The 16,078-nt window shown below is 44.8% G+C and overlaps 2 protein-coding genes across 4 annotated transcripts in view; both read left to right on the forward strand.

Annotated features, from left to right (window-relative positions):
• Window positions 1–826: 826 nt before the first annotated feature.
• MYOZ1 (myozenin 1) lies at window positions 827–8,371 on the forward strand. Its single transcript, XM_059169904.1, has 6 exons — window positions 827–1,186; window positions 2,397–2,487; window positions 3,635–3,813; window positions 5,545–5,785; window positions 6,150–6,315; window positions 7,877–8,371. The coding sequence occupies exons 2-6, from the start codon at window positions 2,415–2,417 to the stop codon at window positions 8,106–8,108; spliced, it is 891 nt and encodes a 296-aa protein (XP_059025887.1). The 5' UTR covers window positions 827–1,186; window positions 2,397–2,414; the 3' UTR covers window positions 8,109–8,371.
• A 6,391-nt stretch (window positions 8,372–14,762) lies between these two features.
• The window catches only part of USP54 (ubiquitin specific peptidase 54), a 123,742-nt gene continuing 122,426 nt past the window's right edge, over window positions 14,763–16,078 (forward strand). Inside the window, exon 1 of one of the 3 annotated variants that reach the window (XM_059169907.1) lies at window positions 14,763–14,893. The gene's annotated coding sequence lies outside the window, so the exon portion shown is untranslated. Of the gene's footprint in view, window positions 14,894–15,096; window positions 15,244–16,078 lie in introns of those variants that run through there. The other 2 variants (XM_059169910.1, XM_059169906.1) reach the window with 2 other exon arrangements.

Raw genomic sequence — 16,078 nt, forward strand, 5'->3', positions numbered from 1 at the left:
GACCTGGAGGCTAAACTGGTCTAGGCAGAGGCCAGCTAGAGGGGTGTGGGATGATCTTTCAGTCCCTGGCCTGAGCTTGGAAAGTTCAGGATGTGAAAAGGACACGGTCAGGAAGAGCGGAGAGCTCACAAAGCAACAGAGGGGCATTCTGGGAGCTGCAAAGTCACTTCCTAAAGCTGCCATAACAAGATGGTGGTGACTGCAACAAAAGTGCTGTAGCTGCTGGTTCCAGAATCTGAGCAGGTGGAAGAGGGTCCAAGATGTTCATGCAGCTACTGTGGACAGGTCTGGGTAAATGACAGGTTTCCCTCATGGAGGCTCTCAAACTTGTGCCCTTGCCCAGGGAATCCTCTGGAAGAGTATGAATAGGACGGTCTAGACCCTAGGGAATGTGTGCTCCCTTTGAAGAAAGTCCCAAGTGGGAACCCTGGAGAGAAAAGGACCTGGCATACATGTACTTCTCAGACATCAACATGTGTCCTGCAAAGCAGGCCGAACTGAGCACCCCAGTAGCATATGGGGATGAAAAGGCAAAAACTGGTCAAGTCTTCCCCACATCATCTCTGACATCATAGAAAGCACTGGATTTTGTTAGGTCAGGAAAGACCAACCCATTAGGGAACTTTGAATGAGCAGCTAGCTCCATTGTGTACAGACTTCCTTTCCCCAAACATAGCACCTTAAGCCGTCCCACCCCCAAAATGCACCTACATGTCCCTCCAGCTCCAGCCTGGATTGGTTTTGAGTGGCTCTCCAGACATGTTCTCCACATTCTTTCTCTCCCACTCTGAATTCTTCTCCACCACTTTCTGCTTGCTTCCTCTTTCCATTTCAGTTTTCAATTTCTCCGCGAATGCTTCTTTGGTCCTCAGACCTTAGGTGCTAAGAAAGGGGAATGCCTAGGCAGTCTGATCCCTGGCTCAGACAGCTAAGTGGGAGAATCCCAAAGGCCATTCCTCCCCTTCCTGAGCCTCTGGGCAAGGAGGCGGGATCTTGGTTCCAGGGTCTCAGTACCCCCAGTGCCATTTGAGCCGCTTGTACTCATCATCTCTATTAATAACTACCCTCCCTCCTCCACTGCCAGTGCTGCCCCCACGCCTGCCCAGCTCGGGTTCTCCGGTCACAGCAGCTCAGTCCTCCAAAGCTGCTGGACCCCAGGGAGAGCTGACCACCGCCTGAGCAGCCGGTAAGTTTCCAGTTCTATGGCCAGAGGGGCTAGAGCCCATTCTGTTGACTGTTGTGTCTGTGTCCGTAACTGTGACCCTTGATCCTCCCTTATCCATGCCCTGCTTCCAGCTGTTTAATTCAGGGGAGCCACAGAGTTGGAAGAAGAGGGGCCCAGGAAGGTGGGGGGAATGGAGATGTTGGAGGAGGCACTAGAATAGTAAGAAGGGGTTCTGAGAGCCTGGATGGAAAAAAAAGAACGTAGCCAGTTAGGCCTGAGAAAGGGATAGTGAATGCCCATTTAGCAGTTCCTGGAGTGTGACCTTAGCATACCCCATTAAGTTAGTAGAAATGCGGACTTGTTGTGAAACAAGACTCAGCAGAAGACTGTGTTTTGCTCAGTGTCAACTTCTGTTAAGGAAAGGCTGGAGTTTGAATCTTCTCCAGCTTGTCCCCCTCCACTGCCAGATTCCATTATTATGTTCCTGTCCCCCCATCAATTCCCAACTGTTATGATCTTGCTGAATTGACATGCATCAGGGTTCGAATGCTCTCAGCCCTCCTCTCCATTCTAGCTCTGGCACCTGGGGCAGGAGTGACTGAAAGGGAGCAAGGAACACTGCTGTGACCTCCCAGGCCGCACTCCAGCTGGCCCAATAGGGGAGCAACAACCTCTCCTTCCTATGGAGAATGTTTTTGGCTGAATCTCCTCAACCGTGGCAGAACATTTTTCTGCCACAATGGGGCTTGAGGAAGACTGAAGAGAGACCAGAGTTTGGGAGTAACAACCCCAATCTGAGAGCCCCATAAAAATAAAAACTTAAAGTCACACCAAGCCAAACCTGGGTGCAGTACCCTGTCTGTGTGTTATCTGTTTGTTTTACCCATTGCCCCAACACATACTATGTTCCTAATTCCTGTACGAACTCTATTTACACAGTAGAAAAGAGGCTGATAGAAGTTAGGAGCAGAGGGCACATCTCTACTTTCTGCCTTGCCTCCAAGAAAAGAGAAGTCCTAAAGCAATGGATTTTTACCTTTTGGCGGGGTGGTGGTGGTGGTAGTGTTTATTTATTTATTTATTTATTTATTTATTTATTTATTTATAAATTTCATGAAACCCCTTCACTTGAAACCCTTAACCCCAGGTTAAGAAGTACTGCCTTCTTAGTAGATACTCCCCCTTCCCAGTTCCTGTCCACCCTCCAACTCCCCCTTCCCACTTTATCCAGGTTGCCTCTGCCTCCACAATGCCACTCTCAGGAACCCCAGCTCCCAACAAGAAGAGGAAATCCAGCAAGCTGATCATGGAACTCACTGGAGGTATGGCATGTTTGTACCCACATAGCGTAGGACTTCTTGTTGAGAGCATCTCAGGCCCAAGAGTCCAAGAAAAATCATAAAGTTGTATATGTCTTAAGGTGAAGAGATGTGAAGGGACAAGAGAAATTCTGGGGGATGGGGGCAGGAAGAAAAATGGAGAAAGGATTCAACACTGACCCCTCACCTTTCCACCCTTTTCACCTTGTAATGTGAGACAATAGTATTCTTGCCATATCACCCATGCAGGTCCAGGACAACAGGGCTCACAGATTGGTGAGGTATGTTTGAGGAAGAGCATAAATATGTATGACACACATATACGAGGCTGGCACACAGCAAAGTCTCAATAAATGGTTAACTTCCTTACTTTCTACCCCAGAGCTAGGGAGCCTGTGCAAGCACTTAAAATAGAAAAATACTCAGGCAGTTTTTCCTGGGGGGCAGTAGGAGTATACGCATGTAAAGAGCTGTCCCAATACCCAGAGGGTGTCTGTAGTCAGAGTTCACTGAGAGGAAAAGAAGGGGAAAGAGTTAAGACAAATCCGTATTTATTTTTTAAATATTTTATTTATTTATCTATTTACTTATTTGAGAGAGACAGAGATAGTGAGAGAGAGAGAACATGAGCAGGAAGGAGGGGGAGAAAAAGATTCTCTGTTGAGCAGGGAGCCTGATGCAGCGCTTGATCCCAGGACCCTAGGATCACGACTCGAGCTAAAGGCAGACACCCAACTGACTGAGCCACCCAGGCGCCCCGACAAATCTGTATTTAGATGTGGTGTTGGCCTTTGGGCTTGCCCGCATGCATAGTTTCACCAGTGGTCTCCATCCATGATGTTCCTATAGTCCTTTTGCCCTGCACCCCCCATACCTGTGAGCCTTCTGCTTCATTCACTCTCCACTCTATCATCCCCACTGCTCCCACTCTGCATTCCAGTTCCCGCGCATCGTCTCCAACCCCAAACCCAGGAAATAAAAATCTCTCACAAACAAGGTACAGTTTGACCAGATGTCACAGACAGTATCTGCTTCCCTCTGTCATCTCTGCAGGAGTCGCAAACTTAGTTGTGGATGGCATCTGTATTCTGAGACTAGAAAACCCTACTTTACTCTTGTCCTTGTCTCTTCCTCCCCACCTCCCTGAAAGGTGGACGGGAGAGCTCAGGCCTGAACCTGGGCAAGAAGATCAGTGTCCCAAGGGATGTGATGTTGGAAGAGTTGTCGCTGCTCACTAATAGGGGCTCCAAGATGTTCAAACTACGGCAGATGCGGGTAGAGAAATTTATTTATGAAAACCACCCTGATGTCTTCTCTGACAGCTCAATGGTGAGTTTGGAACTTTACAACTCTGATAGCCCTGTGCCTCTTCTGACAGCTTCTTCATAAGCCCTCAATCTCCCAAATACCACCAACCTCCCCTCCCTGCAAATTTATAAGCTTATGAAGTCCCCAGATATATTAACCCCTTAACAGCTAAGGGTGAGTTACAGCCCACCTTGGAAATTCAGTCTCTGTCTTAGAGCTGGTGAAGGGGAAGGGGTGAAGAGTACACACCCTCAGGGAGAAAATTCCTTCCCAGCATGGCCAAGTGTTAAGGGTAGGGCTGCCAGAGAAGACACAGGATACCAAATCCTGTATTTTAAAGTTGAGATATGCATGAATAATTTTTTGGTAAAGTATGTCCGGTGAAATATTTGAGACATAAAAATTCAATTTTTAAAACACAGGATACCAGCTAAATTTTAATTTCAGATATACAATGAATACTCTCTTACATATAAATATGTGCCACACCATATTTGGAGTGTAATTATAGTAAAAAAGTATTTGTTGTGTATCTGAGATTTAACTTTAACTAGTGTCCTATAATTTTATTTGATAAATCTGGCAACCCCAGGAAGAGGTAAGTGCTTTTCATGACCATCTTCTTCTTTTTTTTTTCTTATTTTATTTTTTATAAACATATAATGTATTTTTATCCCCAGAGGTACAGGTCTGTGAATCACCAGGTTTACGCACTTCACAGCACTCACCATAGCACATACCATCCCCAATGTCCATAACCCCACCCCCCTAATCATCTTCTTCTTGAACCATTCTTTTACCTAAAGGGTCTGTCTAAGGACTCCATGAAACTATCCTCTAAGATCCCGTGTCCCCTAGTGAGGATCCTTTTCCCAAGAGAAGTGGGGATTGGAAGGGTGCCAGGCACAAGATGTTATAGCTGAGAAGGAGGGGATCTTCTCCATTACCTATCTTCCCCCTCCACCTTTACTGGGCAGCCAGGGGAAGTAGAAATAGATGCCTACATGGGGCCAGAGGCAGGAGTGTCTGTCACTGGTCCTTACGTAGGAGCAGAGGAAAAATGCTGAGCCGGTCATATCTAACTTTAGGAGTCCAAAAGCCCTCGTCCCTGGCTGGGTCTGATTACACTGGTTGGAGCAGAGGGGTGTGCATGGTGGGGTGGCTAGGAGAGCCTCCTGAAGGAGTTGGTGGGGTTATTTTTAGGCTTTGGGGTGGAATCCAGGGTTGCCCTTTTGGTCACCCTTCCCCCTACCTGCTACAGTTTCACGGCCAGGAGGTCTTGGTTCAACAGGCATCAAGAAGAAAAAGGAGAAGAAGAGAAAGAGAAAAGAAGAGAGCTCTGCCTGTTAGAGAAGATTAAAGAAGCGGACAGGGCAGAGATCTACCTCCTCAAATTAAGCCTGGGTTCTCTGTCCCAACCCCATCCTTTTAAATTTTAGCTGAGCAGAAATCTTGGTCCTTTTTACCTTGGTAAGAATGGGAAAGGGAAGTATAGAGAATGAATTGCCCCCATCTTAAGGTGTAATTGGAGGAACTGAGCCAGGGGTGTCCTATCCCTAAAGGAGAGTTTAATTCCTCTCAGCCCAGTTATCCACTGTCCACATATTGGAGAGGGAATCTCAGAGGATTCAGTGTCTTCTGTTTATAGCCATGGTCTCTGATCATTTCCTCCTTGCTGTGCATACCCATATCTTTCTATATTCCCCCGTACCCATTGCCTAACCTTCCCCTCACTTTGTCCTTTCTTTTCAGGATCACTTCCAGAAGTTCCTTCCCACAGTTGGGGGACAGCTGGGCACAGCTGGGCAGGGATTCTCCTACAGCAAGGGCAGCAGTGGAGGCCAGGCAGGGGGAAGTGGCTCTGCCAGACAGTATGGCTCTGACCAGCAGCAACATCAGGGCTCTGGATCTGGATCTGGGGGTACAGGTGGTCCAGGGGGCCAGATGGGCAGAGGAGCTGCTGGAACAGCAGGAGCTGGTGAGACAGGAACAGGCAAGTATCCTTACCCAAGAGTAATGTGTTTGGCCCCTAGAGCAGAGATGTTCCCAGGAATGATACCTAGATTGGGTTTAGGGAGCAAGCGAGGCCTGCTGAGATGCCTCGATGGACCCTCTGGAACCAGGAGAACACCAAGATGTGTCTATTTCACACAGAAGCCTTGTTTTTCAGCCTTTCTGGCTTTTCAGTTTCAGTCACAGATCTAGGCTATCATTATCCATGAAACTAGCACAATTATCAGGATGTTATATTTTTGGTCTCTGGCCCCAACAAGTTCCTTAGCGCAGGGATGTAAGACTAACTTCCACTGATTACTAACCGTTATTATTGACTTAATTTTCTCTCCCATGGCTGTCAGGAGACCAGACAGGCGGAGATGGAAAACATATCACCGTATTCAAGACCTATATTTCCCCATGGGAGCGAGCCATGGGGGTTGACCCTCAGCAAAAAGTGGAGCTTGGCATCGACCTGCTGGCCTATGGGGCCAAACCTGAACTCCCCCAATATAAGTCCTTCAACAGGTAGGGGTTATGAAGAAGGAACCAGATGCTTTCCAGTGTGTGGAACAGTGTCCTCAGCTGGGACGGACACTTTGGTTCGTTCCAGAAGGAGGCTGAGGAGGGAGGGAAGGAACTTGCGGGCCCCAAAGGCCTTAATTGAAGGCCTTTGTTTTTTTCACTTTAGTCCAGAGAAACAGGGCAGTATGATGAAGGAAACTTTTGCTGGGGGGCAAGATTTTAGTTCACTGTACCACTTACTAGTTGTGCTGGTCATGGGGAAATCACTGCACTTCTGAGCCTTGGTTGCCTTGCTGTAAAACAGGAATAATATAGAATGCCTGGGTGGCTCCGTCAGTTGAACATCTGCTTTGGGCTCAGGTCATGGTGGGTCTTGGGATTGAGCCCTGTGTTGGGCTCCCTGCTAGTGGAGAGTCTGCTCCTCCCTCTCCCTCTGGACCTCCCCCCGTGCTTGTGCTCTCACTCACTCTCTCTTTCTCAAAAGAATAAATAAGAGAAAATATTTAAAGGGAATAATACATTACATGTTTAAAGAACTCTTGAAGTTCCCTTCATTTAAGGTTAGGATTCCATTACTGTCCTTGTAGTATGATTCTATTTTTTTGTACTCTAGTAAGGTTTAAGTATCTATTCTTTTCGAATTTGGCTTCTTTGGACTGTGTGTAGGAGATCTGTGTGAAAGCAGAACAGGGAAACACTAGAGAAGTGTTTTGTATTTGATCCTAAATGACCTGAATTTTCTAGGCAATGTTAATTCCTCTCACCAGGCCAGGGCTATCCACTGGAGGTGGGCTAGGGATTGTGAGTGTGTGGAGAAGGGGATGGTGTCTCTACATTGTAATTTAAGGTGGTCTTAGAGCCTTGGGTCTGTAATGTCTGAGTCACAACTCTCCATGAAACTCTATCCAGTACCCACTAGACTCCTTTTCTCATTATTAGCTCTGGGGAAACAAGCAAACCAGGAGTGGGGAATGGAGTACTAAGGGAGAAGAATAAGGAGTGCAGAAGCAATCCTTTTTTTTTTTTTTTTTTTTTAAAGATTTTTTTTATTTTTATTTATTTGACAGAACACAAGTAGGCAGAGAGGCAGGCAGAGAGAGAGGAGGAAGCAGGCTCCCCGCTGAGCAGAGAGCCCGATGCGGGACTCAATCCCAGGACCCTGAGATCATGACCTGAGCCGAAGGCAGTGGCTCAACCCACCGAGCCACCCAGGCGCCCTTTTTTTTTTTTTTAAATAAAGACTTTATCCACTTGAGAGAGAGAGAGAGCGAGAGAGAAACCATATGAGCAGGGAGAGGAGCAGAAGAGGGAGAGGAACAAGCAGACTCCCTACTAAGCACGGAACCTGACTCTGGGCTCAATGTGGGGCTTAATCCCACGACCCCAAGATCATGACCTGAGCTGGAGTCAGAAGCTTAACCAACTGAACCACCCAGGCACCCTGCAGGAGCAATCTTAAACTAAAATTCACAAACTTCCCCATCCCCCAAACAGGGTAACATCTTACTGATAAAGCTGTTCCTTTTATTCTTATTTTTAATTAAATAATGTGTCCCCTTTTCAGGACAGCAATGCCTTATGGTGGATATGAGAAGGCCTCCAAACGCATGACCTTCCAGATGCCCAAGTTTGATCTGGGGCCCCTACTGAGTGAACCCCTGGTCCTCTACAACCAAAGTCTCTCCAACAGGCCTTCTTTCAATCGAACCCCTATTCCCTGGATGAGCTCTGGGGAACCAGTAGACTACAACGTGGATATTCGGATCCCATTGGATGGAGAAACAGAGGAGCTTTGAGGTGTTTCCTCTTCTACTTTACATCAGTTTTCTCTTATAAGGTTCCAATTTGGAAAGTGAATGCTGAGCAGGATACTCCTACTATAAATCCAGTATCCTTGTGGGAATGGAGGGAAAAAAGAGGGAGATACTTGTCTTTCTAGTCTTCACTCCAAGCATCTCACCAACTCAGAGCTCCTCTTCCACTTGCTCTGTATGGAACCTGCTCTTTTATGGAATTTGCTCTGCCACCAGTAACAGCCAATAAACTTCAAGGAAATGAACTCATTCTTCCTCTGATATTTAAGGGCAGATCAAAACTGAGGTCAACAATGCACAGAGACTAATTTAAGTCAAGTACTGAACATTCATTATTCAGACTTCAAGACCAGACCTGAGCTCTGGTTGCTTATACACCCACACCCACACCCATACCCACGAGACCATATTCATAGGTGTATACAAAGACATAATTATTCAATGGTACATAAGATAAGCATGCACAAACACATGTGTTGGCCCATATGTGGGCAAAGCTAAGAAGCTATTGTGCACTGTGGTTAAGAAGTAGGTGTTGGTGAGTCTAGTGTTAGCTCTCTTTGTGTAGCTGACTGGAAACTTGGATGATCAGGATTACACAGTTATCACAGAACTAGAGCATGCCATAGAATTTCCAGATGTCAACAGAATGGGCTGAGGAATATGTGGATCAAAGATTACAGATGCAGATTACAGAAAGGATGGTATACAAGAGAGGGCCATGTTAGAATCCAGAAGAAAGTGGAAGAAACCACGTGTAGTATGCCTGGTTCTGTGTGAATACATCAAGAAAAGATCTAAGGGTCACAAGGGCACTTCAGTGGTATTCAGGAAGCACTATAATTGGGGAAAAAACCATGACAGCCCAATAGGGATGAGCAACAATACTCTTTTCATTTTAATTTTTATTTCAAGTATGTGGTTTCTTTTTTTTTTTTTTTCCTTAAAGTTTTATTATTTGACAGAGAGAGACATATCAAGAGAGGGACCACAATCAGGGGGAGTGGGAGAGGGAAGAGCGGGCTTCCCGCTGAGCAGGGAGCCTGATGTGGATCTGGATCCCAGTACCCTGGGATCATGACCTGAGCCGAAGGCGGACGCTTAACTGACCGAGCCACCCAGGCACCCTCACGTATGTGGTTTCTTTAGAGTCCCAGACTTACCTCTGTGTTCCACAAAATGAGAGTGATACAGACCAGAAAGAATAAAGAGATGATTTAATAGGATGCGGGAAAGTAAATTCTGAGGAGAGCTGGCTGAATTAAGACAACTCGATGGGCCATTAGTTATTTTATTAAGTTGCTAGACTCTCCCTAGATGAATCCAGTTTTCATGGATCTTGGGTCATGTGACATTTACCATGATGATTTCCCTTTACAACCTAAACAAATTTCAGGGGATTCATACTTCCTCTAAAGTTGTATACCAAACTCTATTTCTTTGTGTATTTTTCTTTTTCTTTTTTTTTTTTTTTAAGATTTTATTTATTTATTTGACAGAGAGAGAGATATTACAAGTAGGCAGAGAGGCAGGCAGAGGCAGAGGCAGAGGAGGAAGCAGGCTCCCCACTGAGCAGACAGCCTGATGCAGGGCTCAATCCCAGGACCATGATATCATGACCTGAGCTGAAGGCAGAGGCTTAACCTAGCGAACCACCCAGGTACCCCCTTTTCTTAAGATTTTATATTTAAGTGAACTTTTTAAAAATTTTCTTCTTTTTAAGTTTTTATTTATTTATTAGAGAGAGAGAGATCACAAGTAGGCAAAGAGGCAGGCAGAGGCAGAGGCAGAGGGGGAAGCAGGCTCCCTGCTGAGCGGAGAGCCTGATGCAGGGCTCAATCCCAGGACCCTGAGACCATGACCTGAGCTGAAGACAGAGGTTTAACCCACTGAGCCACCCAGGCGCCCCTATTTCAGTAATCTTTATACCCAACATGGGGCTTACACTCACAACCCTGAGACCAAGAGTCATATGCTCCACTTACTGAGCCAGCCAGGTGCCCCCCGCTTTTAAAGTTACTGTCCCTGCTGTTTATTATTTACAAAAATGTATGAAGTATTTGCACTAAATGTTACAATGCTTACACTATATACAATTTAATGTAGTACATACAAATTTTATTTTTTAAAAAAGATTTATTTATTTATTTGAGAGGGAGAGAGTGCAAGTGAGGGGAAAACAGATGGAGAGGGGGAAAGAGACTCTCAAGCAGACTCTGCTGAGCGTGGAGCCCAGTGTGAGGCTCCGCCTCCTGACCTTGAGATCATGAACTGAGCCAAAACCAAGGGTCAGATGCTTAGCCAACTGCGCCACCAGGCATCCTGCACATGCACATTTTATTTTATTTTTATTTTTATTTTTATTTTTTAAAGATTTTATTTATTTGTCAGAGAGAGCGAGCGAGAGCGAGCACAGGCAGACAGAGTGGCAGGCAGGGTCAGAGGGAGAAGCAGGCTCCCTGCGGAGCAAGGAGCCCGATGTGGGACTCGATCCCAGGGCGCTGGGATCATGACCTGAGCCGAAGACAGCTGCTTAACCAACTGAGCCACCCAGGCGTCCCACACATGCACATTTTAAATTGAAAAATTTATTTATTATTATTTTTTAAATTCAACTAATTAACATGTAGTGTACTATTAGTTTCAGAGGTAGAGTTCAGTGATTCATCTGTTGCATATAACACCCAATACTCATTACATCATGTGCCCTCCTTAATGCCATTCCCCTACTCACCTCCCCTTCTTCAACCCTCAGTTTGTTCCCTATAGTTAGGAGTGTTATGGTTTTCCTCCCTGTTTTTTTTTTTTTTTTTTTTTAAGATTTTATTTATTTATTTGATAGAGAGAGATACAGTGAGAGAGGGAACACAAGCATGGGGAGTGAGAGAGGGAAAAGCAGGCCTCTCGTCAAGCAGGGAGCCCGATGTGGGGCTCAATCCCAGGTCCCTGGGATCACCACCCGTGATCTGAAGGCAGATGCTTGATGACTGAGCCACCCAGGCACCCCTCTTCCCTCTCTGTTTTTATGTTATTTTGTTTTTCTTAGTTTTCTATTTTGTTTTCCTTTCCCCAATGCTCATGTTTTATTTCTTAAATTCCACATGAGTGAAATCATATTAGTCTTTCTCTCTCTCTCATATGATATTTGTCTTTCTCTGACTGATTTATTTTACTTAGTATAATACCCTCTAGTTCTATCCATGTTGTTGCAATGGCATGATTTCAATCTTTTTGATGGATAAGTAACATTCTCCTCGTTTTTTCTAAAGATTTTTCTGTATTTTTTAAAAAGATTTTATTTATTTATTTGACAGACAGAGATCACAAGTAGGCAGAGAGGCAGGCAGAGAGAGAGGGGAAGCAGGCTCCCTGCTAAGCAGGGAGCCCAACACTGGGCTCCATCCCAGGATCCTGAGATCATGACCTGATCTAAAGGCAGAGGCTGAACCCACTGAGCCACCCAGGTGCCCTCTGTGTGTATTTTTTTTAAGGAGAGTGTTGCCATAGGCTGGATTTTCCTCCCAAAAGACCCTAAGACAAAGATTTGGATGTAAGTAATCCCAGAAAGTTGGATGATGATCCCAGAAATCCAAATAGTGTAAGGGAGTGGAAAGAAAGCCAGTAAAGTTGCTTTGGGCAACTGGAGTTAAATCCCATTTGGTACTACCTGAGAAAAATGCTATTGGAAGTGTGGTCCATGGATTGGTGGTATTATTATTTCCTGTGAGATTGGTTAAAGTGCAAACTCAAGAATCTGAGTATTTGATTTCTCCAGGCGATTCATATGTGTCAGTAGATTTTGAGAAACACTCCTTTAGAACAGACCTCAGAATTGCCCCACTGAGGGGGTGAGGAAATGCAGTATTTAGCTACCAAATTCCATCTTTCATTGGTTGCAGATTGCTACTGGGAATGTTAAACTTGCTGGCTAAACTTGTTAAACTTGCTGGTTCTTCCAGGCAAAGAAATACTCTGGTGTCTGAGGTAGAAGCTATAGACTTGTACCATCTACCAAAACTGTAGTAAGCTCTGTGGTGGGCTGAGGGAATACGGGTAGGGCATATCCAACATCCCTATCCAACAGGATCTGGATAAGGGTTCATGGTTTTCATCAGATTCTCACGTTTAAAAATCTGTGACCCCTCCTCCAAAGTTAAAAACTATATTCCTTTTCTTAAAAATCCCACCACCAGGGCTGTATTTCTTTAACAAATGTTTATTGAGTGCCTATTGTATACTAGGTATTATGTCAGGCATCAGCTGTACAAAGACACATAACAACTTTTATGTGACACAATCAACCATAAAATAACTATTAAATGCCTATCCTTAAAGTTGGGGTTAAAAAGAAAAGTCCAAGGTCAGCTAGTCAACAGTTCTGGGAACCTAGAAACTTTATTTTTCTAAGCTCAGAATGTTTGAAATCTTAAATATAACAAAAAATCATGACACAAGCTTATTTACAGGGAGTTTAGGTTGGTTGTGAAATTACCTTCTCAGTAGGTAAGTCTACTTACTCTTTTTTAAGGTTATTTATTTACTTATTTGGCAGAGAGAAAGTGTGTGTACAAGCAAGGGGAGAAGCAGGCAGAGGGAGAATTGGACTCCCCACTGACCAAGAGGCCCAACATGGGGCTCGATGTGAGGCTCGATCCCAGGACCCTGGGTACATGACCTGAGCTGAAGGCAGATATTTAACTAAGCCACACAGATGCCCCGAGAAGTCTACTTGTAGGTCAAATTATTATCAGAGGTTGCAATGGTGGTTTTCTTTTCCTTTTAAACATTTCTTATTTAAATTCAATTTAATTAACATATACTGTATTATTAGTTTCAGAGGTAGAATTTAATGACTTATCAGTTGCATGTAACATCCAGTGTTCATTACTTCAAGTGCCCTCCTTAATGCCCATCACCCAATTACCTTATCCCCACTCAATGGTGATTTCATGTATTAAGGTGCACACTTGCACAGGATCCAGCTAGCGGAATCCTCAAGCTTTGCTGTCTTTGCCTGTACACTATTCTGTTAAAAAATATTTTCTTCAAAAATGTTTTGTACATTTGAATACCACAGTTCATAGAAGCCACATATTGGCAGCAGATCTAACTGTCTATACTACTCACAGACATTTTCTGTTTGTCATCAGTGTGTTTTATTTTATTTGTCATCATTGTATTTTGAAACTCAGGAGCTCAGGCAGCTATTCTTTAGATAGGTGCTCGTACTCTCCAATGAGTCCTAGTCCCCACTACTACCTTTTTTTTTTTTTTTTTTTTTTCCGTAGATCATCTTTGTTACTTGCCTAGCTTCTGCAATCATTTGAATTAGCCACTTCAAGAATTTCTTCTACAGAAAACACAATGCCCATAATACAATCCCCCAGTCACCCAGGTAGGGTATTCTCTAGTCTGTGGTCTAGAGCTTTCCTTTCCGGTACTAATAACTAGTCACATGAAGTCATTGAGCTCTTGAAATGTGCCTAGTTGAAATTGAGATGCTCTGTAAATATAAACCTCAAATTTTGAAGACTTAATATGAAAAAAGTAAAATACGTCAATAATTTCAAAATATTTTTAAAAATTTAAAATATTGTTCACGTATTGAAAGATTTTGAATATGTTGGGTTAAATTTCATATTTCTTACTTTTTGAAAACGTGGCCACTAGAAATTTTAAGTCACATAATGCAACTCACAATATATTTCTACCAGACAGTATTGATCTAGACTATCAGAACTATTCAGGGGCTTTGACGGAAGAATGTGAACTTCCCACTTTTATTTTTCTGTTTTACTCTTCCTTGTTCACCAACGTTTTTTCTTGTTTTTAAGTCAAGTGCAGCAGTGAGAATGGAAAAATAGTAGAACAAGGAGTTCTATCTGTAAAACAATCAATTGAGACAATTCACTATCTTCAGACCAAGCTCACCAACGTTCTTTAAATCCATCTTCTGTTCCAGATGCTATTCAATCTGCTTTTACGGTTGTCTGAGAGCAGAGAGAAAGACCTACAACTAAATATTGAGCCAGGAGTTAAGAATATGTCCACAGAGCGGCAAGCAACAAGTGCAAAGTTCAAATCATAGACCAGTGCGGTCCCCTTCCCGTATCCAAGGCCAAACACCTGCTCTTTTGTTCGATTTTTTAAAAAACCGTTTATTTCATATTTTGGTCTGGCGAACTGAGGAGTGGGGGACCCCTATCAAACAGTATTTCTGTGAAACCAAATACCATTTGCAAACTAGTGTGAGAAGAACGAATGAAAACTACTTGTAAGAAGGTTATGAGAAGATGGCAAGGTCAATTTCTGGCTTGCTCACTCCATCTCTAACCACTCTGTAAGCATAAGGAAAATGCCTGGAAATCTAAACTTCAACTAAAGGCGACATTACTCTAACTTCGAGGCACTTGGAGGATGCCACATCCCTGAAGTTATTCCAATGCAGGTTTCGCCATACTAACTTCCCCCAGCTCAGCCCGTGCTCCCTGCAGTAGTTTTCCGACTCTTTCCCTCCAGATCTTTCTTTGCTCTCACCAACTACCAGAGCTTTCCAGGCCACCCCTAAAACGCCTGGCGGCCGCCATCTTACCAACTACTATCGCGAGACATACTTACCCTTCTCGAGCTTGACTCGTTTACTTTCTTGCGAGAAGCTCTTCTCGGCTGTTCTCGCCGTTAGCTGAGGAAAGTGTCGCGAGAGCTGGTTGCCTTGGCTCCCTGTAGCTATAGCAGCCGCGGCGGTTAAGGATGCGGCGGCAGGAGCTGTGAGTGCGACACCCTCAGGGGGGCGGGGTCGGAGGTAACGGGGTGCAGGGGGTAGCCCTGGTTGTGGAGTAGGTAGGGAGGAATGGGCCCAAGTGTGACGTGTGAGGGATAACCTAGGTCCCGTGTGTACAGGGAACTGACGCCGGTCTGTACTAGGGCACTCACGGAGGGCTAGAGCTGCCGGGAGGTCCAGTGGGAGGGACCCGGGTGTAGTAGGGTTCAAGGGGCAGGGGCCGGAGCGTGGAGGGTGTGTGTATTGGCAGGAAGAGGGTTACGCGGACTCAGAACTGGATAAAGGCACCGGACTACATCGAGGAGTAAGTGGGAAGAAATGGGGTATCGAGAAGAGGTGGGTATGTTGAATGGGAGCACGGAGGTTGGGCCCGGTTTGCTTTGCACTGGGGGGATGGGGGCCGGTATCGGACCCTTCGCAGCCCCTGAGGGTCCGCGGAACGCTGGTCTAGGACTGCGCGCCAGGACCTGGGTCCTAAATGGCGTGGCGGGAATGGTGGCGTCCGGAACCTCCACTATCACCCGCCCCTTCCAAAGAAATTCCCCACAGTCTGTGAGATGTGGAAGTAGGGTCCTGGTGAACTAGTATTAGTTGGTGAGGTTCTTTCTGCGGAGAGACTGTGAGTGGGATAATGAATGATTGCTACTGTAAAGTGTGGGGTGGGGGCGGGAGAGAAATTCTTGAGGGAAAAAAAAAAAACCACTAAGATGTGCGTCCTCTGGAGCGTATTGAGTTGGAAAAAGGGGTGTGTGTGCTGAGATCACGTTTCTTCCCAGTTTCATTCAAGTATAGAATTCCTTTACGGTGTACTTATGAAATTATATATGCAGTGTAAAACCAGTTTAGCTGATACTGTAGAAGAATGTGCAGTACGACACTTAAGCCTTCCACGAATGTAATTTAAAAACTAAGAAAAGTGTTTCTATTGCAGCAGCACCAGCAGCAAGCTGAACACTAGGGATAGATTTAGTTAAGTTGAATATAAAACGGAGTGTCCCCAAAGTGTGCATGTTCAGGTTATTTGCCTTTTAAGAAACGGATGAAGGTTTTTGTTTGTTTTTTAAGAGACAGAACAAGTTTTGAATATCTGCTGATTTGAGAATAAAAGGAATCTCCCAGGAGTTAAAATCAAGGAGTGGGCAAAATATTTAGTTTCTGAGTCTCAGAATTG

The sequence above is a fragment of the Mustela lutreola genome, chromosome 4 (assembly GCF_030435805.1).
Source record: "Mustela lutreola isolate mMusLut2 chromosome 4, mMusLut2.pri, whole genome shotgun sequence".
NCBI lineage: Eukaryota > Metazoa > Chordata > Mammalia > Carnivora > Mustelidae > Mustela > Mustela lutreola.